General features: G+C 47.9%; 13 protein-coding genes across 13 annotated transcripts; 8 read left to right on the top strand and 5 right to left on the bottom strand.

Annotated features, from left to right (window-relative positions):
• Positions 1-819: 819 nt before the first annotated feature.
• On the bottom strand, positions 820-1,115 carry FTJAE_5253 (uncharacterized protein; the record flags this gene model as incomplete). The annotated part of the gene is made up of 2 exons (XM_037351741.1): positions 820-844; positions 904-1,115. 2 exons carry the CDS (start codon positions 1,113-1,115, stop codon positions 820-822), a joined length of 237 nt encoding a protein of 78 aa, XP_037207615.1.
• A 998-nt stretch (positions 1,116-2,113) lies between these two features.
• On the top strand, positions 2,114-2,591 carry FTJAE_5254 (uncharacterized protein; the record flags this gene model as incomplete). Its single annotated transcript, XM_037351742.1, has 3 exons — positions 2,114-2,383; positions 2,440-2,450; positions 2,495-2,591. The coding sequence occupies 3 exons, from the start codon at positions 2,114-2,116 to the stop codon at positions 2,589-2,591; spliced, it is 378 nt and encodes a 125-aa protein (XP_037207616.1).
• A 961-nt stretch (positions 2,592-3,552) lies between these two features.
• Positions 3,553-5,482, bottom strand: FTJAE_5255 (manganese transporter; the record flags this gene model as incomplete). Its single annotated transcript, XM_037351743.1, has 3 exons — positions 3,553-4,420; positions 4,478-4,752; positions 4,823-5,482. The coding sequence occupies 3 exons, from the start codon at positions 5,480-5,482 to the stop codon at positions 3,553-3,555; spliced, it is 1,803 nt and encodes a 600-aa protein (XP_037207617.1).
• Positions 5,483-7,720: 2,238 nt separating this feature from the next.
• FTJAE_5256 (heterokaryon incompatibility (het-6OR allele)) lies at positions 7,721-10,018 on the top strand (the record flags this gene model as incomplete). The annotated part of the gene is made up of 1 exon (XM_037351744.1): positions 7,721-10,018. The coding sequence occupies one exon, from the start codon at positions 7,721-7,723 to the stop codon at positions 10,016-10,018; it is 2,298 nt and encodes a 765-aa protein (XP_037207618.1).
• A 610-nt stretch (positions 10,019-10,628) lies between these two features.
• Positions 10,629-12,467, top strand: FTJAE_5257 (gamma-glutamyltransferase; the record flags this gene model as incomplete). Its single annotated transcript, XM_037351745.1, has 3 exons — positions 10,629-10,869; positions 10,918-11,092; positions 11,141-12,467. 3 exons carry the CDS (start codon positions 10,629-10,631, stop codon positions 12,465-12,467), a joined length of 1,743 nt encoding a protein of 580 aa, XP_037207619.1.
• An 85-nt stretch (positions 12,468-12,552) lies between these two features.
• On the bottom strand, positions 12,553-13,239 carry FTJAE_5258 (uncharacterized protein; the record flags this gene model as incomplete). Its single annotated transcript, XM_037351746.1, has 1 exon — positions 12,553-13,239. One exon carries the CDS (start codon positions 13,237-13,239, stop codon positions 12,553-12,555), a length of 687 nt encoding a protein of 228 aa, XP_037207620.1.
• A 381-nt stretch (positions 13,240-13,620) lies between these two features.
• FTJAE_5259 (fungal transcriptional regulatory n-terminal) lies at positions 13,621-15,923 on the bottom strand (the record flags this gene model as incomplete). The annotated part of the gene is made up of 5 exons (XM_037351747.1): positions 13,621-13,680; positions 13,737-13,821; positions 13,875-14,160; positions 14,221-15,478; positions 15,528-15,923. 5 exons carry the CDS (start codon positions 15,921-15,923, stop codon positions 13,621-13,623), a joined length of 2,085 nt encoding a protein of 694 aa, XP_037207621.1.
• Positions 15,924-16,353: 430 nt separating this feature from the next.
• On the top strand, positions 16,354-17,345 carry FTJAE_5260 (hydroxyquinol 1 2-dioxygenase; the record flags this gene model as incomplete). Its single annotated transcript, XM_037351749.1, has 3 exons — positions 16,354-16,598; positions 16,651-16,844; positions 16,894-17,345. The coding sequence occupies 3 exons, from the start codon at positions 16,354-16,356 to the stop codon at positions 17,343-17,345; spliced, it is 891 nt and encodes a 296-aa protein (XP_037207622.1).
• Positions 17,346-17,684: 339 nt separating this feature from the next.
• Positions 17,685-18,536, top strand: FTJAE_5261 (uncharacterized protein; the record flags this gene model as incomplete). The annotated part of the gene is made up of 1 exon (XM_037351750.1): positions 17,685-18,536. The coding sequence occupies one exon, from the start codon at positions 17,685-17,687 to the stop codon at positions 18,534-18,536; it is 852 nt and encodes a 283-aa protein (XP_037207623.1).
• Positions 18,537-18,750: 214 nt separating this feature from the next.
• Positions 18,751-19,935, top strand: FTJAE_5262 (uncharacterized protein; the record flags this gene model as incomplete). Its single annotated transcript, XM_037351751.1, has 1 exon — positions 18,751-19,935. The coding sequence occupies one exon, from the start codon at positions 18,751-18,753 to the stop codon at positions 19,933-19,935; it is 1,185 nt and encodes a 394-aa protein (XP_037207624.1).
• Positions 19,936-20,000: 65 nt separating this feature from the next.
• FTJAE_5263 (monooxygenase FAD-binding protein) lies at positions 20,001-21,215 on the bottom strand (the record flags this gene model as incomplete). The annotated part of the gene is made up of 1 exon (XM_037351752.1): positions 20,001-21,215. One exon carries the CDS (start codon positions 21,213-21,215, stop codon positions 20,001-20,003), a length of 1,215 nt encoding a protein of 404 aa, XP_037207625.1.
• A 440-nt stretch (positions 21,216-21,655) lies between these two features.
• On the top strand, positions 21,656-22,479 carry FTJAE_5264 (uncharacterized protein; the record flags this gene model as incomplete). The annotated part of the gene is made up of 2 exons (XM_037351753.1): positions 21,656-22,075; positions 22,126-22,479. 2 exons carry the CDS (start codon positions 21,656-21,658, stop codon positions 22,477-22,479), a joined length of 774 nt encoding a protein of 257 aa, XP_037207626.1.
• Positions 22,480-23,025: 546 nt separating this feature from the next.
• On the top strand, positions 23,026-24,113 carry FTJAE_5265 (short-chain dehydrogenase reductase SDR; the record flags this gene model as incomplete). Its single annotated transcript, XM_037351754.1, has 3 exons — positions 23,026-23,449; positions 23,514-23,866; positions 23,919-24,113. 3 exons carry the CDS (start codon positions 23,026-23,028, stop codon positions 24,111-24,113), a joined length of 972 nt encoding a protein of 323 aa, XP_037207627.1.
• Positions 24,114-25,194: the final 1,081 nt, after the last annotated feature.

Raw genomic sequence — 25,194 nt, forward strand, 5'->3', positions numbered from 1 at the left:
TCTAGCCCACAACTTAGACGTCATCGATGAGCATCTGATGTGATCCCATTCCTGAGGCCGCGATCTGCTCTGAAGGATGTGTCTAACCTATACCGGAGTAAGTGAGTCCTTCGTCAGAGTGGAGCCACTCTGTGAGCCATGGAGACTTATTGAAGTATTCTAGATGGTCGTTTACAACCGCAACAGCGTGCTCGCCGATACGCCTGAAGTTGTAGCTTCAGAGCTCCCTCGCATAATGCCGGAAAGAAGTGAAGCCAGCTAGTCTCCGGTACAACATCTCGAACGTCTGCAGGGTTCATCGAGCTCAGACACTTGGTAGCCATATCAAGGCGGCTTGCCAACGCTGTATGTAGTGAGTACCATAGTGAAGGAGAAGGGCTTCTGGTAATAGAGTCGTAGACACTACAATGAACGATGGTGACGGTCTCTTACTCACCATGTGTTATTGTCTGTGCTGCTGACATTTTGGTTGAGTCCTAGAAGAATAGGTCTCACCGTTACAAGACGTACCACTTCGGCTTCCTATCGCTCATAAAGTTTAAGGAGATTTTTAGGTATATGATAGCAATTTCCCTGGGATATCAAGTCTTTGCAACACATGCTTTATGGGAATTATAAGCTCCCAAGTCACAGGTCTTGGTATCAAACAACTCAACTAGCTTAGAGTCGACTACCACTTATCTTTAGTATCAATAGAGTACAGGCTATAGCGAACTACGTTGTTCCCATCGATATGATATTCCTCTTAGGTGAATCCAATCCTCCTTGCCGGGAGTCGAGTCGACATAGAAGCAGCCTTCAACGAACTGGCGCTACAGATCAATCCTTCTTTTCCCGCTCTGGGCTAAGCACGAGAGACAAGGTTAAGAAAACCAATTAGTGTCTGAAGCTTATAAGACAAACCTTTTAATAGCCTTCTTCTTCACCAGCTGGGCCAATAAATCTTTAGGCTCCTCAAGGAAAGCCGTGAGGACAATGTTAGCACCGACCTCTTCATAGGCGAAGTTGCCAGAGCCGTATATCTCAGACAGGGCATTGTGTAAGATGACGCCATCTTTTACCAGACCTCTGGGGATTTTATGCTCCCAGGAATAGGCTTTGGGTGTTTCGCCCATTGTGTGGGAATTTCTGATACCTGCTATGTATTACAGTTGCTTGTTAGTATACAAAGATCAAGAAAGGGGCACCTTTGGGCCAAATTGCTTCTAGTTATTGTTTACTGGGAGGTATAAGTAGAATTAATAGAGCAAATGGTCAATATTTATATTGAGAAGAGTGTCCTGAATCATAAGATAGCATCTGCTGCAGAACGATTCACGATTAACTTTCAGTGCTGTGAAGAAGAAACAAGTGGCCTCGGGGTATTGCCATGGGCCAACGGCGCCAGATCCCAGTGGTTGCTATGTACTCTGCTTAGTAACAAAAAGTTCATGATGTCTGTAGCCAGTTGTATTGGCTATACAGCGTAACCCATCCGGGTATTTCTCACGGCTGTACTCATCTGCAACCTTGTTGGCTCTGGCCAGTGAAACCAATCTCTTACCATATTGATTGACTGTAAATCATGCATAAAAACTTTCACATATGCATACCGGTTATGCCACATAGTGCATAGTAACACGGCATAGGGGACTTTAGTGCTGTGTCATCGGGCTCCATTCGTATTGATGACCACAGTGGACCTCTGTCGAATCAGAGACTCAAAACAGAGTTACAACAACCCAAGCATGGACCAACCACAAATGAGAAGTTAGGCTAAAATGTACGAGCAATTACCGAGCTTAGACGGTCACTCGTTGAAAGGTCCCCGCTGACAGTCAATGGGCAGAGACTAGCTGCACGTTTCGGAACAGTGAGTAAGCTGAGACTATAGCTGTAATCTTATTTGCTTCTTAAGCTGAAAAGACAGACTCACCGCTTGATGCATATGCGCAAATGATAGGCTATTAGTCGTATTAGCAGAGGGTGCAAAATCTATACTCACGAGCCCGGAAGCCGGGACCTCTCATGACCACATAACTATAAAACAAGCTGAATGTCTCCTACATTCCCTACCAAAACACCAAGCATCCTCATCTTTCCTTTCAAACGACTTCACACAAAGCCATCCAACATGCAGCTCATCAGTCTCTCCGCCCTTGCCTTTTTCGCTACTTCCGCCCTAGCGGCAGACTGCTTTGGCAACAGACAGGATGGCATTGAGAAGTTTGAGCAGGCGTACTGGGATGCTCGCCAGAAGATGTGCAGCAACTCAGACTGCACTTACCAGCAGGGCTGCACCACCAGGGGCTCAAAGACCCTCAAGGGATTAGCCTCTATCACCGTTAATGTCGAGCTGAGCCGCAAGAACACAGGTGGCAAGAAGGGTTTCAAGGATTGCTGGGTATGTATCTCTTCGAAATGATCAATTGTTGAGTGTTGCTAACATTTCCTGTTTAGGATGCTACTGAGTATGTATTTCAGGTTATTTTCATGGTTTATCTAACATTTATAGGAATATCATCAACCAGTGCGTCAAGGGAACTCACCAGCTGAGTGGAACTTGGGAGTACGACGGTCAGCTGTACCAGGTTAATGGATACTACTCTTAAACCAAATGACAGAGCTCGATATGATCAGTGAGACAGAAACGGGGGAGAAGGGGGGCCCGGGTCATCGATAAGCGATGGCTTGATATTGTTGTTGGGATATGTCGTGTTCATGTGTGTACCGTCGACGTGTTGATTTTGACTCAGCACAACATTATCCAGTATTGGGACCTAAGTAGTATTCTAACTCTGACATAAAGTATCAACATAAGCATTGGAACTTCGAGGCAAGAGTCCCTCAAACATCAAAGTGAACATAAGAAACCCGATAAGCCAGGAACTCCACATCATTGATCCCCTCACCACCATCACCGGAAATACTATCCCTGATCACATTCTCATCTCTTTGCACTAGTCATTCCCTCCTCTAGTCCAATTATGCAGCCAACTATGTCAACTTGCCCATAGCATCATGTAATCTTTGGCAAACAGAACAGAACCATCATCCCACCTTCTCTTATAGCTCCATACGTAACTCCTGCGATGCCAACGCAATGCCTATCTCTGGCTTTCAATAGAGTACCGGCCGAGGGTTATCTTGACACACCCGACGTCAACCCTGCCTCCGTCGTCGATGAAAGTGGTGTCTGGGATCAGAACTGAGGCTGAAGGAAATGTATTGGCTATGGCACTACTATATCAATCTCTTATTGCTGTCTTGAATGGGTATACATTAAGAACAAGCTGATTTTCACATGGGGCAAAGACATCGATTGTGCAAGAATTGCATCAGATCAGTGAAGTATCGGATGTAATTAGGGAAATTCTTGCTCTGTCCCTTGGAATTTTGATAACTATATGCTGAAGGAGCTCAACAAACTTTGGCCAGAAGGCCAATCCGGCATTTTCCTCACTGAGCCCCTTTGATACATTCATCAAAGCTCTACGGACAAGCTCTACTCCCCTACTAAAAACGTGATGACATAGTTGCTTCTCACCAAGCGACTATGTTTTGTGGGATTCCCTAGTTGCCAAGGAATACCAAGTTGGCCACGTTCATGATTGCCATGAAAAGCCAGATCAGAATAGCCAGAATCATGGTAAACCACGAGTTGGTCATCTTGACGCCTTGACCTCGTTGTCCGTCTCCCTCTTCGATTATCCCCTCTGCTTCTGTCTCATCATCCATGTCACCAGTGCGCCAGCGCGCACTACCTGGCCGGGCCGTCATGTATTTGTCACGACAGGTGAAGTAAATAAGAGGTGCGGTCACGAATGGCAGGATAATGCTGAGAGCCACCTGCGATCCATTGAGTGCTGCATTAAGCCCCTCACGCCCGACGGCTCCTGCGATGATAATGCTTGGGGTAATGCTAATACTCCGAGTTATAAGACGGCGCAGCCATGGTTTGACGTTCCAGTTTAAGGCGCCTTCGCTAACCATCTGACCAGCAATAGTGCAAACGATTCCAGCTGAAACTCCTGAGAGTAACAGTGCTAGGGCAAATATGGTGCCTGCAGTAGGTGAAATAGTCTTGGAAAGTAGTTTATGAATGCCAAAGATATCCGCGTCGCGAGCATTTGGATTGTTATACAGCGACGCGCCTGCAACAATGAGAATAGCTGAGTTGACAAAAAGCGCGAATGTAAAGAGAGAGACAGACAAGTCAAGAATCGAAAGCTTGAGCGAGTGCTTGATTGCCTTCTCAGACGGCACGTAGTAGCCTTTGTCGATGCTGCTGTCGATGACGGAGGGTTCTGAAGTGACCTGACGAGGCAACAGAGCGCTCCGTTCATCATATTCACGCAGACGGGGTTGAACAATGCCGGATCCAAGATACAGACTGTGAGGCATGACCGTCGCACCCAGGATGCCACAGGCCTGGTAAATGCTGGACAGGTAATTAGAGCGAGCGCAACAAAGTAGAAGGATGTGGATCAGAACTCACGCTTCAGACTCGATGAGATACTTGGATGGCAGATAACCTTGGAAGACCTCCCCAGGGGTGGTATCTTTGATCAAAGATAGCTGAATGCAGAAGCAAATAACTACGCCGAGCACGAGACACATGATGAACATTTCGAAGTACCGTAAACCCTTCATAGATCCTTCAGGGCGGTAGAAGACGAGGAGGACCATGACATCGATGATGGAAATAGCACATCCTGCCACCAGCGGGATCGCGGGGACCAGAAGGTTCAAGGCAATTGCAAATCCAATGACCTAGTGAGTCAGCACTTTTTGTTTTCCTTTTTTAACGCAAATATGGGGAAATGGCAAGTGATTTATTTACCTCTGCGATGTCAGTAGCAATGATAGCCGCCTCAGCAAAGACATATAACACATAATTCAACCACCGAGGCAAAAACGCCCGGCAAGCCTGTGCAAGATTAAGTCCGCTCACAGTGCCCAGCTTTATCGCCAAGCTCTGCAGGAATACCGCGAAGACATTTGAAAGCAAGACAATGAAGAGGAGCCGAAAGCGGTAGGAAGCTCCTGCGGCGATGTCGGTCGAGTAATTGCCCGGGTCGATATACGCAACCGAGATCATGAACCCAGGCCCAATAAAAGATCCAATCTTGGCGAGGGTGTCTTTGAGACGCTGAAGTGGCGTGCCGCCGTTGTCGGCGGAACCAGCTGCTGCTGGCGGGGGGTTGGCGGGTGCTGAGCGCAGACCGCCTGAGGGCTGGCCATGGTCGATTGACCGATGAGCCAGCCGCAGCTTCGCCTTTCCATGGCCGGGCGTCTCGGTGGCAGTGTTGTTGGCTATCTGGCCAGACATGTTTGACGCTGCGTCCGGGAGTGCACCAGAGTCGCCTTGGAGACTGACCCGACTGTTGACGAGCCCGTTGAAGTCAGCGTTGGTAGTCAAGTCGCTAGAGTTTGGATTCGGGCTCTGGTTGTAGCCGTCATCGCCCTCAAAGGGTTCATCGGTGTGAGAAGTCTTGTTCATTTTTTCGATTCACGTTCAACAATTGACGATGTTTAGATTGCAAGAACCTGGGGTCGCGGGTTGTTTATGTTTGTATTTTATCAAGGTACACAGGGTCAGGCTTATACGTATCGGACCCGGAATCTTCCTTCTCCGCTTATGGGATGACTTGTGATTGGCTTCATGGAAGGAGTCGTGACGGTATGGCTTTGGTTCACCGGCAGTTAAGCCTCTGTCGTTCTCCGTAGTCTGCCGGGAGATGATTTCATAGGCTGATTGTCGATTCGCTGCAGGGAGCACGGGTAGAACGGCAACTGTGGGTCCGAGAGTCGGCCATTGTCGTGTGACCTAGACCAGGACAACATCCCAAAAATAATCTCTATAGATAGAAAGCAAAGTAAGATGCTAATGATATCATGAAAGAGATATAAAATAGAATAGAAAGTTTGATACGTAAAGTATTCTTTATCAGGGAAGATTCAGGGTACTCGGTTCTCTCTGCCGGAATNNTCTCAACTGCAAATAACACTTCCAGCCATTTAGGGTCCTCGACCTTTCAAAGCACTTCCCTCAATAATAAAATCCTTTAGTTTGGATCTAATTCATTCTCCTGGTTCCTCAAAATCCTCTTAGGAAGCAAAGGGCCCAGTTTATGCAACTGAAAGTACCTTGGAAGGCAATTACTCGGTACTACTTCGGGAGCCGTTCTTGCAAGTTCAACAGCTTCCTCCAAATTGGCAAAATCCCCAGTTCTACCATGGAAAGAATCAAGGTCATTGGAGTAGTTACTGAGCTGTTTTGACCAAGGTGATGCTCCTTATTAACCTTCTCAAGATATCGTTTGACGGCATCGATTGCTTCTTCTAGGTCGCCTGTCCCGTTCACAATCATCTGTCGTTGCAAATAGCCAGTCTATTAATAGACGACAAAAGTTTCGAGGTTCTCTAGTCTCGCTAAATTGCCGTGTTTTGCATCGTACGAGTCCGCATCGTACGAGTTCGCCCAACTTCTCAAGCCATATCTTAATAATGCTCTAATCCTCTGAAACAATGCAGTGGATCTCTGGATTTTCGCGGGCACGTTTCAAAGTCGTTTTCGACCCTGAGAACAGAATACTTCACCTTGAGCAAGATTCCCTGATTAGCCAGATGTGCGGCCCTCATTGGCGATTTCTTGTTGAGACTTTCCAGCAAAACCTGGATCAATCCGATAGCTTCATCTAGATCATCAGTGTTTCCCATGTGATAGAAAGAGTCTCCTAACTGTAGTGTCAACCAGGACGAAAACCTCTGGGGGTCTATGGAATCTGGGGTGATGCCTCGATTGCTTTGCGTTCGAGTTTCATCGCTTCTTCATGATCACCAAAATTATCACCACATCTTTTTATCTCATGTACAGGGCCCAGGCCGGCCAGAGTGTGTAATAAATTATGAATTTCGGCCGTTACTTCCAAGACTTATCGCGCAGCCTAAATAAGTTGTTCCAATTGATCGAGATCATCAGTGTCGCTGCAGCTCTGGACCAAACTTTCCAATTGGTTTTTTCGGAGTCGTATAGTTACTCCCGGCATCAGAAATCTCAAAAGATCCTATAACTTAGGGGTTAGTTAATGTTTACTCCATGCTGAAGGACTCTAGTTCTATACGCGGAGCGACAAGACTCGGGAGAGGTTTCGATGATGACGAGGAATGGGGCAAATGCTTTCTGGTGCCCAAGTTCGATGCAAGAATGATCATAGGACCAAGAGTTGCACTTTAAGTCAATTGGTCTGTTGCACGAGAGTGCAGGTCTTCACTAAAGCTGCGGTAAGGCAGAATTGGGACCTACCCTAGTGATACTGCCTAAATCCACCCTTTGCATTAGTGGTTCAGATTGGAGGCCTGCTATAGAGGGGAGGAAAGAAAAGTCAGGATGTTGGTCCAGGATGACAAAAACACTTAGGTAATTTAGCATAAGTTAAGGTTAAACTTAGACTAGCTTTCGGTCAGTTTATTTTGACAACTGTATCAACGTCTGATGTTTTCTTGCTCCCTGAGGGCCTGGCACATTTACATCCGTGCGCCTTATCAGGCTTTGGCTTTTGTGCCATTTTATTCCAACATCCAATATCAAGAATAAGTTTTTAGATATGGCAGTAATTATTCTGCACCGACTCTAGCGTATATCCCCACCTAAGAATTGTCAAAGGAAGATGTGAGTAATGATATCCTCTTTTGATTCGGGATACTTATATAACTCAATAGCCAGGCTCAGCATACAATGTCAATCCTCAGCGTCGCGCTCGCTTTGCTCAGACCCTTCTTGGGTCCCTATCTTGGCTTCATTATCGATACATATGCCTCCATCATGATGATGCTCTTTTTTCTTGGTTTTCCTTCGGTACGCGAGCGACTTGTACGAGTATTGCTAAGGGATGAGCCCTTCTTCATTCCCGGACTTGGAGCATTGTTCGTTCGCTATGTGCTCCCGCCCGCCCGCCGATGGATGGGTAGTCTCGGCAGCTCAAATGACTTCCAGATCGCCGTTGTTTTCTTCCGTATCGGTCGCACTGTCTACAAGGCATTCTATGCATTCTTCGTTCGTGCCTCGACCCGAGAGCAATACACGTACATGCCCCTGTCGAATAGCTCTGACAGTAGTGAAATCCGCCTGATTAAGCTGCATCCCGGCTCTGGCGATGACCCTCTACAAACTGAGATTTTACATGCTTCGTTGGACGCGGATGTAATCGGAAAGTATGAAGCAGTCTCGTACGCTTGGGAGGATGGTCATACAACAAACAAATTAGAAACAGGGCGCGGTACTCTTCTTATTACGCCGTCTCTATTTCACGCATTGCATCGATTTCGATTGAAAGAAGAGCCCCGCATGCTATGGGCGGATGCGGTGTGTATTAACCAGTCAGACAACGCGGAGAAGGCAAGTCAGGTGGCATTAATGGATGAGATCTATGCATCTGCCGCCTGCACACTGGTGTATTTGGGCTGTGAGGCCAATGGAAGTGAAGTAGTAGGAGAGCTGTTGACCCGATTCGCCAGGGCTAGTTCTTCCCTCTACCGTTTATATGGGAGACATGGAATGGAGATGTTGAGACATATTGGATCGATGTCGCCTCCAATGAGGGTGATGTTCGAAGAATATGGACTTCCTGGCCTAGAGGATCCTGCATGGAGGGCATTAGCCAAGCTCTGGGCGAGGCCATGGTTTCGGCGTGTGTGGGTGATTCAGGAATTCGTCCTCTCTCCTGATGTCCGCATGTTCTGCGGCGGATGGGAAGTCAGTTGGTCTGTGTTCTACGTCGCTACGGTCGACGCATACATGACGTCCTCCTTCTCGGTTGTTCCAGATATACCGAATGCATTCGATAATGCCGCAAAGCACATGGGAACGGAAGCTATGCACATGATGTGCGAGTACCGGCAATCTGCACTGTTGGAGTCGCTACCCGCCTCAGATGCCGATAGTATGCGAATGTTGACCATAAATTTGAACACGATGGTATTTCAAGAACAAGAGGAGTTCAACCTTGCGAGAAAGATGGATCATAACCTAAGGCTACGGGTGGAAGTACCTCTTCTTGATCTCCTTGCGCTATGTGACAGGAGCAAAGCTACAAGAGCTCGCGATCATCTGTTCGCAGTATTTGGTCTGTCTAGCGCAACTGACCATGACCTTTTCTGGGCAGACTACTCTTGTACATTTGACGAGGTAGTGAGGCGCTTCGGTAAAGCTTTTGTTCGCAGGGGGCAGTGTATGGACCTCTTGTACCAAGCTCGATTAAACATTCAATCCTCGCGGTTCCCATCCTGGATCCCTGATTGGACCACCAAGTTTGTTTTCATGGGCGATGAAATCGACTATAGCAGCTTGGGGCTGCACAGTGGCGGATTGTATGCCGCCGCTGGCGATACTCAGTGCGAGCCGTGGGTTAGTGATGACCCAAAGGACGATTGTCTTGCAGTTCGAGGGAGGTTCGTCGACAAGCTCAGCTGGGTCGGCGGTGACCACGTCAAACACGGCCCCATACACGGCCTGATACGTCGTCTTCAACAATCTTACGACACCATCGCAGAGCTCGAAGAGACCTCTGGTTCCTATGTGACTGGTGAGCTATTCAAAGATGTATGGTGGCGGATGCTGGTGGCCAACAAGACCAAGGGATTCAGTCCCGTCTCTTCAGATTTTGCAATCGGACTACGTTCTAAATGGCATATAATACCTGCCTTGTGCAATATCCTATTATCATCGCCTCCCGAGGAAGCCAAAGAACAACTTGTTGCAATTATAGGCCTTCCGTGCTACCAGGCCTTATACTCTTGCTATACTGTATACCAGATTGCCAAGACGGAGAAGGGAATGGTCGGTCTCGTGCCGCTCCTGGCAGAAGCTGGCGATGAGATATCTGTTCTCAACGGTGGTGCAGTGCCATTTGTTTTGAGGAAGGGGAAGCGATTGCTGAATGCACATCGATTGGTGGGAGAATGTTATATCCACGGGATCATGAATGGCGAGGCGATGCGGGGCCAATATGAGGAGAGAGATGTCAAATTGTACTGAGATGTGGTTGAGATGTATTACAATGCCAAGGGTCGGCGTTGTTTCTCATGATTGATTTCGGTCAAGAGTCGCACGGCATATCCACCGCGGTAGAAATGCCTCGTCGCCAGAAGTCATTCCTGCACCATGACTAATTCATTTCAGCTCAAAAGCTCTATTAGGAAGCTGGCTAAAAACCCAAGGTTTAAAAACTCTCAGCGATTGCTGATCCCTACTTCAACGGCTTAGCTCTATCACTGCCGACTAATACCCCGCCTTGAACATCAGCAAGATTACGATGTTGGGTTACACCCTCTTATCGAGACCTCGGGGGGCAAGAAAACAGCGAACCTTAATAGGGGGTGTTAAAATAAACTCAGCAAAAGTTATCCTAAGCTTAGGCTATATTACCTAAGTCTTTTTGTCATTTAGGATCAAGTTCCTGTATTTTCTTTCCTCCCCTAGCGAGACTATCCTGCATGTAACCTTGGTCGGAGTAACTATTATCTAAGCGGAGTAAACATCACCTTTGGTGATGACGATCGTCATGGCGATCTTGAGCTACAAAAGCGAGCGATGCGCCTCTTCCAAGCACTTAACTTAGTGGGCACACTGAAGTCAATTGCTGACCATGGCTCGCTTTCCAACTTGGGTTGCTCTGTTGAGCCTGATTGCACAAGGACATGGCCAGCCGTGCGATGTGAAATACCCTCCTCAGACGAAACCAGTAGAGACTAGGCAATTCAGCAACAGCCGCGGGGCTGTTGCGTGTGAGAGTGAGATATGCTCGACAATTGGCATCAATATTCTGAGACAGGGCGGCAACGCAGCTGATGCGATGGTCGCCACCGTTCTTTGCGTGGGGACAGTCGGTGAGTCAACCATGCTATTTTGATCACATTTCGCTGAGACAGGTACAGGCATGTATCATTCTGGAATCGGAGGCGGCGGCTTTATGCTCATTCACAAACCCGATGGCAAGAATAAAACCGAGCCCTACGAATTTGTCGACTTTCGCGAAACGGCTCCTGCAGCAGCTACAGAAAACATGTTCAAGAATAACGTGAACGCCAGCATATATGGTGGACAGGCCAGGTACGAAACCCTCTCTAGCATTTCTGGCGCGATCTAATGGCCTTTCAGTGGTGTACCCGGTGAATTACGAGGTCTGGAGCATTTGCACAAGAGCTATGGTCATCTGCCTTGGTCGAAGCTCGTCCAGCCAGCAATTGACGTCGCCCGCTACGGATTTCCAGTTAACAACGATACTCTCAAGTTCATGAAGATGACGTACAGCAAGGCCGAGAACGAAAGTTTTTTGTTTAACGATCCCGCATGGGCAATTGACTTTGCACCTGCTGGAAGATTACTCAAATTCGGCGAGAAGCTCACGCGGAAGAGATATGCCGATACACTCGAGACTATCGCTGCCAAGGGAGCCGGTGCATTTTACGAGGGACCCATTGCCGATGCGACCATTAGGACTTTGAAGCAGAAGAAGGGTATCATGACGACGGATGACCTGAAGAACTATTCTGTGGCCATTCGCGAGCCTTCCCAGATCAACTACCGAGGTGGAAAGGTCACCAGCGGGTCGGCCCCTTCAAGCGGTGCAGTCGTCGCAGCTGCGTTGAACATCCTCGACGGTTATGACTTCCTCGGTGATCCTAGAAGAGTCAACGACAGTGCTCATTTGCTCGACGAAGCATTCAAGTTCGGTTACGGAATGCGAAGTAATCTCGGTGATCCAACCTTTGTCAAGGGTCTGGTTGAGTATCAATCTCAGATGTACTCCAACGATACCGCACAGGAGATTCGCGCAAAACTAGACGGGCGTGCTCTTGCAGTTAAGGATTATGACCCCAAAGGTCTTGAAAGCCTAGACACACCCGGAACTTCACATATCGTTACCATGGATAATTCAGGACTTGCCATCTCCCTCACGACGACGATCAACCTCGGCTTCGGTTCGCAAGTCATTGTTCCCGAGACTGGCGTTATCATGAACAACGAGATGAACGACTTTAGTATCCCCGGACAGTCAAACGCTTTCGGATTCATCCCCAGCGAGGCCAACTTCATCAGACCTGGAAAACGCCCTCTTTCTAGTATAAGCACCACTATTGTCGAAGGACCCGATGGAAAGGTCTCTTTGGTGACTGGATCTGCTGGTGGTAGTCGTATCATCACAGCTACTGTCCAGGTGGTTCTAAATGCACTAGAGAGAAACATGACTGTTCATGATGCGCTGGCTGCGCCTCGTCTGCATGATCAGCTTGAGCCGCGACAAGTCACGTTCGAATATGCTTACGATAACTCAACGGCTGCTTATTTGAAAGAGATTGGTAATAATGTTACGTGGGTTGCGCCTGGGCAGAGCACTGCCCAGGCTTTAAGGAGGTTACTCGATGGGACATTTGAAGCTGCTGGTGAGCCTAGACAGGCCAACTCTGGAGGATTCTCAACTTAGAGGCGTCTGATATCTTTTGTCGACGTCAAAGTAGTAATGCAACCCGTATCTGTCTACCTAATCATAGAAGCCATAGACCTAGCCTCTAAAGCTTCCACACCTCCAAGTTGCGATATCGAGCAACAAGAGGATTCATCTGTCTGAAACCAATCCGTCCACCACGAACAACAGGCCCAGTCGACCGATCCACATCCTCCCACGAGAACAATTCCAATCCATTGATCGAAAACTTGACATCGCGCTTGTCGTGAATGACCTCAACCTTGTAATAAGCGCCCTGAGTATCTTCCACATTCGGCAGCGGATCAGCCCCCTGCGCAACCAGATGGAATCCAGGCGACTTTCTCAAGTTCGCAAGATGAAAAGCCCTTTCTTCAGGCCATCGACGTCGAAAATACGAAGCATGCAGCGTGCGGATATCGCTCGAGTGATACTGCGGGTAAGATCCATTTCGGGGTTTTAGATCCTTGTCGAAAATGCTTCCGCCGTCTTTGGCGGCTGCTGCGCCGAAGAATATGATAGCCAGGCCTGGTTCTTCGATGGGCGAAAAGTCCCAGGTGATCCGGATGCGCTCGGGGAAGACTTCGGGGACCCAGTAGACAAAGTCGCCTGGGGCAGCTAGTTCGAGAGTGTTGTTGGAGACGGTCGCTTTGACGGACCCTTCGGCGACCCAATCTGCGATTGCATCGGTGCTGTTGAAGGTGTTTCTGTAGAGAAGCTTTTCGGCCATGGCGGAAGCGGCCAGGACAGGGTAGAGGAGGAGACTTCGCATTTTGTTCTTCGAAAGAGAAATATTGCTGACTCTCGGGCACGAGTATTCGGAAGGGTGCCTAAGATTATATAGGCATTTATTTCTATTTTGCCATATTAATTCGCGATGTGCTCATGCTTTAATTTCCCACTTCGGTGTCAGATGTGCCGAGATGAGCGGATGCGATCCTATCATCTTCAAGGGTTTGACAGCGGATATGCTACTGCATTGAGTTTAGGTACCACCATGTAATGCAATTCGATCATTCGGGAGCAAAAGACGTGATTCAAGAGTAAGTGCCGATCTTTTCTAATGAATTGAGTTTATCACCGAATTTCCACCAATGGAAGCGCTCCCTTGTTACTGTTATTCCGAGTAATAAATTAATACCAGTAAATCGAGCTATGCATGAAAGAAGGTAAGGTCAAGGTTCCCGTTGATAAACTCCAAGTCCTGAGGAAGCTATGTCGTTTTCATCAGTAAAAGTCATGGGCATAGCATAGTTCAGATTAGCTTACAATCGAGTTAATGAGATCGGTCATGATATCGGAACCAATATAGTTCCCGTCAATTGATAGCTGATTCCCACGTAGCTCATCATCACTATGATTCATCAGTACATGGTGAATCAGTGCCTCTCAAGAGGAAATGCTTACCAAACATCTAGAAGTGGCTGGTGTTGTTGAGTAGCCGCCTTTCGTGTCTGCATCAGTCTGCACAGTTTGATCACTCGCTCTCCAGCTTGTTTGTCCGATTCTGCAGCCGACTCTGGCCATAACCTGCCTTTGAGTAACCCAACAGTCATACTGAGGATATAATATTCGTTTAAGCCGTTCAACGTCAGTGAGATTCGTTTTTCAAGAATGTCCAAGACTTTCTCAACATGTTCAATGAGAAACGCCGAAAGTTGTGGGAAGATTGTTATGGTGGATTGATCGCAGGCTTCACGGATATCAGCAGTCATTCGTTATTCTATGGAACGAGGACAGCAATTAGTCTTACCGCGTGATTCGAGATTCAGGTAGATATCATGGCAGATGCTCAGTGCCGCGAGTGTTAAACCCGTCCTGCAAGCTTGCTCTGGCAATATCTCCTCTTTTATGAGTCTTTGGTAATAGTCGAGGATTTTCGTGGATGCTTCTAACCTCGCGCGTCGACAAATCAGGGATTTAGAGGAGGAGGTAGTTCGGACCAGGAAGTGAAAGTGTAATAAGAGGATGTACTGGTGCAGGACGATACCTAGCATGTTTTTAATGTATGTCGCGGCTCGGTGCTGTCGTGGATCAGCTTGAGGGTTATCCCATGCTGGAATGTCTTGGAGTGCCTGTCTTAGCTCCTCCTCTAGTTCTAAGATCTTGTCAAAATCGACCTCTTCGCAACATCCATTTATGAAGGCGCATATTTTTAGCCTCACAGGCAACGAGCCATAGAGAAGCGCTTGGAAAGAAGTGTTTGTCAGTGTAGCAACTGGCATACCGGCTAAAGAGTCTTGCATAGACTCCTCGAGCATTTCATCGTCGACGTTCAGTGGTGATTTGATGTTGAAATCTCCTATTCGGACATTCGGAGGCATTCCACGTTCAATCGATGCCTGGAGATCAAGTTCGACAATTGTCGCCCACAATCTTCGACGAATTTCTCTACTAAATGGCGATATTTTCGTTGCGAGGATGACTTCACGGTGGTAACCCGCTGCCATGGCCCATCGGACTAAGGTCCCGGTAGACGTCCAGAAGGAACCCTCCAGGATAAAGTTTGCATGCTTTGCAATAAGCAGAAGACAATGGGTCACGAGGCTGTCCCAGGAGCGAGGAGGTTGGCTGGAGTGAGAACTGACCCATGCTTCTGCAGCCTCAACCCATTTGATAACGTGATCATGAGTTGTGTTGTGGCTGAACAGGTCGATACATACTTCAGGATGACAGCTTGCAGCAGTAGCAGCGACTAAAAGCAGCTGTACAAGAAAGCAGACCGGGGTACTAGATTGATCAGCCCAGTAATCATTATACTTGGTGATGAATGTCGGTATGTGTAAGATCCGATGCGTTATCTCATATCGGTCCATATAAGTCTGAACCATGACATCCATGATTGGCTTTGCGGGTATCAGCTGTCTCAAAGTACTTGCCAGCGCATCGTCCTGTAAAGCCTGGCGACGCTGTTGTTTGTCGTTCAATGGTGCATAAATCTCATCGCGAAGGGTGTTGATGGAGGGATAATGGGTCTTGATTTTAACGATGTATGGCCGAAGATCGGTGAACTAGGTCTAGTCAAAACAATGCCAGCTTCTAAATCAAGTGGGAGCATACCTGCTGGTAAAGGTTCAGGGGATAGCTACACCCGTAGAATTTGGTAAAGTTGCCCTGCCCTTCCAGGTGTGTCATGTCGACTTCCTTGGTGGCAGAGGTCGCGTAACTATCGAGGGTCTCTGTTGACGAACCCTCTATGCGGGTAGATGCCGAAACCACGTTAGCCCCTCCTGGAGGGCAATCGCCGAATAAGCCATCGACCGACGTCTCCCGTCCTTTGTTTCCACGGTAAGTACAATCATCGGCAATTCCGGCCTTTGAGCAGCGACTGCAAGCTGGAAACTCTCTTCCGCACTTGAGCTTTCGTTGGTAGCACTGAATACAGGCCAATGGGGGACGTCTTCTCTTCACCCCTAGTTTGACCACACGTTGCGAATTGGTCAGCGGTCGATTCATTACAGCGGATACGAGGAACCTGGAAACTCTGAAAGTGTTGAGCATGGGAAATGGGGTTATAGAAATTGCCGAGCATGGCATCTTATGTTCTTTCGTGTGACATCGGATGTCGGGCTCGGCATATTCGCGGGCTCGGTGATCTCTAGGTTCGGCATTTTCAACCGACTAGTCTGGAGGTCTGGTCTAACCTCTCCTGCTTGCCGGAAGATGAGCATTACCGTGCTTATGTGATGCATATACCTAGACTACTCCAGTCAGTGTGGAGAAACTGGGGTAAAGAGGTGTTGCCCCAGATTCTACATCTGGGGTACTCACGAAGTATATAAAGTATAGATCCTACCACAAATATGCTTCTTACCCAATTCAAACATTGATTTTTTAATCACATCTCTCAAGAATCCCAACAGGCATCCATTGAACTTAAGCAAACATGTTGCCCCTTGAAGATGCTCCTCTGACAACTTCTGTCATCTCCTCCTTCGGGCCCAACAGCTCACCCAGAGCTCGAGAAATCTTGACGGGCCTGATCCGGTATCTCCACGCCTTCTGCCGTGAAGTCAACCTCACCACAGAAGAACTATACATTGCCATTGAGGCTTTGAATAGGTCTGGTCAGATGAGTAATGCCGAGAGGAACGAGACTTTGTTGATCTCCGACTGCCTTGGCGTAGAGGCGTATGTTCTAGTATTCTTAAACCTGTACTCTTGAGTCTAACTGTTACACTAGACTGGTCGATGCTCAGACACAGAAGATGCTCGAGCAAGATAACGGAACCAACTCTTGCATTCTGGGCCCGTTCTACGTCGCTGATCCTCCTCGATATGAGAATGGAGATACTATCATCCAGAAATACCTCGGCGGAGAAGTAACATACTTTCATGGTCAAATATTGGATGCCGATACCGACCAACCTGTGGCAGGTAATTCGGATAGGCCGTTCCGACATTATATCATGAAACGTACTAATAGAAACCGCAGGTGCATCTCTGAACGTATGGGAGTGTGCAGTCAACGGACTGTATGACCAACAGGATCCCAATCAGCCATCTGGAAACATGCGCGGCATGTTCACCTCCGATTCAGAAGGGAAATACTCTTTCTACTGTATCAAGCCAGTTCCTTACCCCGTGCCTTACGACGGTCCCGCTGGAGATATTCTCAAACTCATGGATCGCCATCCTTACCGAGCTGGTCATATCCACTTCATGGTGACCACGGCTTCTTACAACCGTCTGATTACGCAGGTATTCCCCGAGGACGATACTTATCTCGACTCCGACTCGGTTTACGCCGTTAAATCAGATCTTCTTTTGAAGTTCCAGCCTTACAACTTTGGTTCACTTAAGAGTATTGGTGGCAAGGATGTGGATGTAAAGTGGGAAGTCAACTGGGACTTCAGGATCAAGAAGCAGAAAGATTAATCAGCTTTTATTCAAGACTCTAGCTATCGATAAGTAGTGAAATATGCTCAGTTTGCTAAGACCCTTGCATCGCGCACCCCACCTCGTAGTTGTAGTAGTCATTGGGGGCTTTTCACTGCCATTGGCCTAATCAGTCTTGTGCTACGGAATCTTTTAGAAAGTCTTGGCGTTAAGGCTGAATGATCGACCTGCAAGTAAGCGCCCATCCGCCACTTTTGCTGCACAAGGCATAAATGCTGCGGAGAAGTTCTCTTCTTGAGGCGATCACAAAACTACGCCTTGCTATACCATCTCTACTACCTTGATCAATTCTCTCCTGCTTTGGCAACCTCACCAAAGATGGCGGGCCCGAACGAGTCATCACAGCTTTTACTCCAACCATTAAATTTCGACACTTCGTCGTCGCCTGCTCCGAGCACTGGATATGACATGGCCCAAAGTGATATCTCTGATGGGAGACGGGAGGAAGCCACTTCGGCCACTAGCGGAGATCACGGACATATCGAGGCTATTACAGGATGGGACGATGAACGCCGCACGGAGGCATGTACCGAGATCACCGGCCTGTTGATCCGGGAGACTGGAAAAGATGATAACGCTAGCTCCTCCAAGAATCATCAGAGAAACATCTTCCTGGTCTGGAGCCTTGAGTTGGGTCTTTTGTTACTGGCAAACGGGCTGCTTGGATCCATTTTCGCTATCCTCGCTTCGTATAACACTCATGAGTTGCCTGATTGGAATGGCAAGACAGGAGTTAATATCACTCTCAACGCTCTTATTGCTGTGATTGCTACCATCTTCCGCGCTACCATAGCCTTCGTGGCCTTGGAGGTCTTGGCCCAGCTGAAATGGGACTGGATCGCCAAGACATTCAGGCCCGTGGGCGATATGCAGCGCTACGATGATGCGTCCCGAGGCGCATTGGGCTCATTGATGCTCACCCCTGTCGTTTTAAAGCACCAACCGCAGGCCATTCTGGCCGTGATAGTCGTTGTTGCTTCTCTAGCTATCGGACCTGTCACTCAACAGGCAATACAGCCGCAGTATTGCGCTCAGGTTGCTCCAGAGCGGTTGGCGACGATCACTGTGGCTAATGAAGTCGACGGTGACCGTTTGTACTACCAGGAGCGCCCGCCCCATGTGGAAGCTTCACGTCGGATTACAAGCAGCAATTCAGGATGCCGTGGTTAATCCTTCTCAGAGCTCAAATATCGACGACCTCTTCGATTGTCCTTCTGGAAATTGTACTTTTCACGCTTATCCTGACTACCCTGGGCAGGCTGACCAGGAACGCGTTTCGCACGCTAGCCTTGGTATGTGCAGTCGCTGCGAGGACACATCAAGGCTTGTAAAAGTCAGAGTAGAGCGCTATCGCCAAACCAGTTTGCATCAGGCTATACTGAGTATGGACATGCCATCTCGAAACAACGAGTCAGATCGTATTGAGATTAACTCAGGTACCTCATCTCAAAGCGCGCGGTATTTGGAGTCCAAGATTATAGATGACTTTTGGTGGGCGCATAATGCTTTACCTAAAGACTTTCTCAACACTGCCCGTTGGTCCGCCGCTAATTTGACCATGCTAGCTTTCTCACAGCAGAACTGTCAAAACGAGACTGACGGTAGTATGTCGTGTCCGCTAGTCGGCGGCAGGGACAAGGCGAAAGGTCCCGTGGCTTGGGGCCAACCAACTGGCTATATTGCAGCTGCGTGCATCTTGTACCCGTGCGTCAAACACTATGCTGGCAATGTAAGCTTGGGGTCGCTTTCAGAACGTGTCGTCAGGAACACACCGCTGCGTGTACAAACTACAAAAAGTCTTGAGCACTCATCTGGTGGCCATGCAGCTAATCAGGTTCCTCAAGGACTGTCGGGGGTTCAATATCCTTGTTCTGTCAACGGCACACTATACACCTCGACGAATATGACTTCGGAATCCGAGAAGCTACCAGAAGACGAGAGACAAACTGTCTTCATTCACCCCGAAGGCTGGGAGAACCATAGCCTTCACGAAGCGGTTGATTACCGCAATTTCACTGCTCCTCTCGAATGCGTTGTGTCACTAAGACACCTCTTTATTTATTCCTTTCGGCGGACTCTCTTTGAGGCCTTCAATGCGTACTGTAGGCCTGAAGGCTACCAGACCAATTTTGTATCCTGCTACACGGCGACTGAGGGTAGCTCGTTGCCTATGATCTCTATCCTACGCCCTCGTTCTACAAGTATACAGAAAATTTCAGAATCAATGAATGCCATGGCCGTGCGCCTAACGACAGAGTTTCGACGTGCAGGGTTGGACGCCTATGGCAATGCCCGTGCGGTTATCGAGGGACAGGGCTGGGAAAACAGATCATGCCTCAGAGTTGCCTGGGAATGGATGATGTTACCAGCAGTAATCTTGCTCATGTGCATGGTATCGATATTTTGGCTCATCATTAGTGACCTTTTATCCAAAGGCAACGTCATTGTATGGAAGGGTTCAGTTCTGCCATTTTTGCTGAATGATAAAGTATCTACAGTGGAAAAGATGAGTTTAGAGGAACTAGATTTGGCTGGCAAGAAGTTTGAGATAAAGCTGGAAAGGTCTTAAAAATCTGCTTAAGTTCACCCTAGATGATAGCGATTTAGGTGGCGAATGGTTCTATCCCCCTACTGTCAGTTATTGAATAGAGTCTCTCGATCAATCTTGTCCAATAACTTCCCGTCAGTGAACCAAACATCCATCGCCTTCGCCATTCCCTCAACGTAAGCCCGAGGAGCATCATCTGACATGGCCTTGACAAGCAAATCCTGCGACATTTCGTTCGTGTTATCCGCTCGTCCAGTGGCAACCACCTTTTCCTCATAGCGTCGAACAGCAAGATCCAAATCACCTAAGTGGGCCTTGATTTCATGGAAAAGGTCCAGGGCGTCTAGCATAGCCAGATTCGCACCCTCTCCTGCAAACCATGACATGACATGGAGAGAATCTCCGATCAGAGTCAAGCCTGGATGGTGGTCGTAGCGTAGACCCAAGGGCATGCGATACTGAGCACGCGGAGTCATGTTCGTATCGACGTTGCGAATGACGTCCTGAAGACGAGGATCCCAGGTGGAGAAGAAGGTATTGATCAGATAGTCAGTCATTTTCTTGGCGTCATTCCAGTCGAAGGAGGGATCCTTTGAGTGCCAGTCCTCTTCGACTCGTAGACAGGGGTAGACTCTCACGCTGTCATCCCCATTGCGCTGGATAAAGATCCCACTGCCTTCTGAGAGGAAGAATGAAGTGCCTCGGCCAATGAACTCTCCAAGATCTGGGAATCTCTTGTCCACATCGGATATACGGCAGTCGATAACCGTCAGCCCTGTGTATTCAGGCGTCCAGCTCGTTAGAAGCGGTCGTACCTTGGACCAAGTTCCATCAGCCCCCACAAGAAGATCAGTCACAATCGGCTCAGGCTGATTCTCAAAAATCAACTTAACCCTGCCGTCCTCTTGCGGAACAATCTCAGAGAGCCGATGATCCCACTTGATATTTTCCGGGTCAAGCGACTCAATAAGAATCTTGCGAAGCTTTGCACGGTCTATCTCTGGACGCCCCTCTGCATCAGCAGTTGCTTTGTGGAATAACCAAGCAACCGCCTTCTTATCACCAAAACGATAATCCTGATCGTGATAGCGCGCGTACTTCTTGAACTGCTCCTCAAGACCAGCTTCAAACAAGGCTGCTTGACCAGACTCTGGGTGAAGGTCAAGGGAACCACCTTGGAAGCGAGAGCTGGTGGATTTTTCTCGCTCGAAAATGGTAAATGGGATCGAGTAGTGTTGCAGCAGAGCCGCGAGGCTTAGACCAGAAGGTCCTGCTCCGACGATGGCGATGTGCTTGGACATGGTGAGAAGTTTACAATGATTTTTTCTTATGGAAAGATTGTCTAAAATGTTGGTATGGGAGATAACTCATTCAGTAGAAGCCAAATCAATGGAACTTATATAGACTTGACTTTTGGGGTTCTATTCTAATCATGCTGCTGACCTATACACCTCGGAGGATCACACGAGGCTCTTCCTCGAGAACTGTCAGCGAACTGATCGCCGAATGAATCGACTTGCCCATTTCGGTGATATCTATGATGTGTAACACGAATCCCGGCATCCGATGATGTCGGCCTTTTCGGCTTCACATCTCCCAACACTCGGCTTTTTTCTAAATCTCGGCAAATTGTGTTCAAGTCTAAACAATGGCTTAAAAATGAGCTTGATCGCTTAAAAGACCGGAATGCTCCAGAACAGATGCTTTGACTAACACGAAACCGTCTTTGAACTCGATCACGATGCAGAAACGCAGCCCACATGTTGTTATTGTCCCGGCATCTTTTGCCCCACCATCACTATACTCTAAACTTGTCGAAAGCCTCGCACAGTATGCACTGGAGACAACTGTTATTGATCTGCCGTCTGTAGGATTTCGTGACGCACTGCCAGCTGCTTCCATGGAAGAAGATGCTGAGCATATCAGGACAGTCATAGCAAAGCTAGCTGATGAAGGTCACGAGATCATCCTGGTGATGCACTCTTATGGCGGTATATGCGGTACAGAGAGTACGGCTGATGTCTCTAAGGCAGAGAGACAAGTTTCCGGGAAGCCGGGAGGTATAGTCCATCTTGTCTATATCAGCTCCCCTGTACCTGAGATCGGAGGGTCAGTCAAGACCATGATGGGCGATAACATGCCCCATTTCATGAAAGTCGAGGTACGTAAAAGGCTTCAAGGCCTCTATACAACGATTAACTGTTTAAACAGGGAGACTACCTCATATCTGAGCCCGAAGGCTGCGCGAGCGTCAATTTCTCAGACCTCCCGAAAGTCGAAGCGTTGACGTATGCAAAGCAAATGACAGCACACTCAGCGCTGAGCTTTTCTGGACCACTACAAAACGCAGGATACTTGAATATTCCTGTTGTGTATATAGTTTGTGAGAAGGATATTTCTGTCCCGCCTCAAGTCCAGAGATCTGTCGCTGATATGATATCTAAAAAGAGCGGTCGAGAGGTTGTCACTTTTTCTTGTGATTCAGGACACTTTCCAACTGTTAGTATTCCAGGCAAAGTAGCTTCATTTATCAACAAGGTTGCTACTCAAAGCCTTCTAGAGTAGTGTCTATGTAGTCTATTAATTAATTTACTCCGATACTTGCCAAACAGTAGCTCGATGGTATTTCCAGTGAATATCAATGCTTATCCTTTGCTGCTGCTGTAGATCATTATGCACCTGGGCTAAGGCGGCAGGTGCCATCAATAGCACTAGTAAGCGACTATCAATTCTCACGACCATGTCAGGTTTTGTCATGAATCTTTCTATGTGCATGGGCATTCATGCGTATGGGGTCACGTTGCTCTTCCAAAACGACCGTTAGCTCGGCGTTTTGGCGATGGACGCGATGATTTCCGATCATCTTACGCTTTCCGACGTCGGATCGGCTAGGGGATTTGAAGTTCAATCTGCGCTGAATATCTAGTTGTCCGATCTGAATATGCCGTGTAGATACTAGGAGTATGCCGAGAGAATACTCCGAGATAAGCCGAGCTCCCACTAGTCTTGTCATACATCCGCGAGTCAACCTCTGACATGTTCTTGAGTTAAATTCTGTTCAGAATATCTTGACTACTAGCCCGAGAATGAATCTAGTAGGCAAACTACACAATGACTGACAACACTCGCGACCTGCGCTCACTCAGTACCCTCGCAGGCAAAACCGTGATCGTAACAGGCGGCGCAAATGGCATCGGAGCCGAGACTGTGCGATTCTTCAACTCATATGGAGCGAATACAGTCATCGCCGATCTTGAGCGCACTCGTGCTGAGGCAGAATCGCTTATTCGATCCTTGCAGCATCCCTCCTCTGCGCTTTTCATCAGTGTCAACATTCTCCTCTGGGATGAAATGAGAGCTCTTTTTTCTCAGAGCATATCGCACTTCGGTAATATCGACATTGTGGTAGCCAATGCCGGCATAATGGAGAGCACTAGTCTGTTCGATATCGAAAACGTTGACGAACAGGGGGAATTGCGCGAATCGATAGAAGGGTTTCGCGTGATTGATGTCAACCTCAAGGGAACCATCAATAGTACGTATTCTTCGACCCTTTAATTGTTTTGATCGTAAATGACTGAATCATTACTCTTTTGAAGCGTTACGGCTCGCACTGCATCACATGCAGCACAACGAACTAGGTTCCTCTGATGGTCTGAGAGGATCTGTGGTTCTTGTTACTTCAACATCAGGCTATTTTGGAACTACTGGCGTAGGGGCATACATCACATCTAAGCACGGGCTCACGGGCCTACTTCGAGCATCACAGCAAGTCGCTCGAGGCCTCGGTATCGGAGTCAATGCTGTTGCTCCGTTCTTTACACCAACACCAACGTTCAAGGAGTTGGGTGAGAAGTGGAAAGACTCAGGCCTAAAGTCGAATACTCCAGAAGATGTCGCTGAGACTATCGCTCTTGCCTCTACGCAGAATGAGACTGGAAAATGTTACATGGTAAGCCCAACTTCCCTCACTCATGCGTCGCTGTGCTCTAACTGCACTGTAGGTCGTTGGGGGAAAGACGGTAGAAGTAGAAGATAGCAGAAGCGCACTTGTTGAACAATGGCTTGGACGAGAAGCTGCAGGCTTGTTGCAATCTGCTAGCAAGCTCTTTGAGGATAAAGGCTATCCCTTGCCTAATAAAGGGCATGAGAAACCTCACACAGAAGGCTTTAGTCTACCCCACAACAAGTATAAATAACTTTAATACTTAAAACAACTTTATTTATTTTATATTTATATTTATAAACAGTTATATGCCAGGAGTATCTGTGACGTGTTTCGTTTTCCTCGTAAACTTGTCCCTGAGTTTCAGATTCAGGGTAGCTACCAAGTTGTTTTCTGGGGACAGCTGAGCTTGGCAAAACCACTACGGAGTACCCCAGCATGGTAACGCCAGCTTGCAGACTAAACTGCTATCCAATCGGAAGGCAAGATGGCCGAGCGGTCTAAGGCGATGTGTTCAGGTTCGATAAGAACTAGTGACGATTCGCAGTCTCGAAAGGGGCCTGGGTTCGAATCCCAGTCTTGTCAGATTCTTTTTTGCACGTCAGATGATCAGATGGCGTTACGAGCGTATATTCCTAACATGATCCAAACGCTGGGCCCGCAATGACTGGCCGCTACGGCTCTTTGACTTGTAATCGCAATGGAAGTCTTGTGGGATCATACATATCTTGGACGACGATGTGTCGCTTTATAATCACGGTGGGATGTACGCGGTCATGGCTTGTTACTGTGGCTTGTATACTCGTACACAGAGTACGCAAACGGATACAGGGATGCAGGGATACAGGGCATAACGTGGCTGTCAAGCCACTGTCAATGTGCAATTGACATTTTGTTATGCCATAAGAACTATTGCTAGTCTCGATAACAGTTAAAATTGCAATGTGTCTAATCTCAATAGCCAATATTCTCGCCAGCGTGGAATGTCGAATAAGACATGCACGTGCAGGTGACGATAAAAAGCGCAACAACCATAATTATTGAGTTAAGCGCACACGTGCTTCAAAACAAGAATATTATGGGGACTTGAGCTTGGCGCCAATTAATCTCATTCCAACAAGCCTAGCAAGCCTCCCCCCTTGTAGCCCTTGCAACGCGCGGCGCTTTCGGATTTAGCAGTCATACATTGGACAGGGGACCTTATCTTAGTGCCAAACCTTGTTTATTTCCCCCGTAAGCTTAGGTCCAAGGCACTTGGTGCTTCATCTTTGTGTGAGAGATGCTGATGCCAAGAACCCCCTCCCCTCCCGTCGTGGAGAGAATGGTCATCCAGC

This window comes from Fusarium tjaetaba (genome assembly GCF_013396195.1).
Source record: "Fusarium tjaetaba strain NRRL 66243 chromosome Unknown NRRL66243_c0000101, whole genome shotgun sequence".
Lineage (NCBI taxonomy): Eukaryota > Fungi > Ascomycota > Sordariomycetes > Hypocreales > Nectriaceae > Fusarium > Fusarium tjaetaba.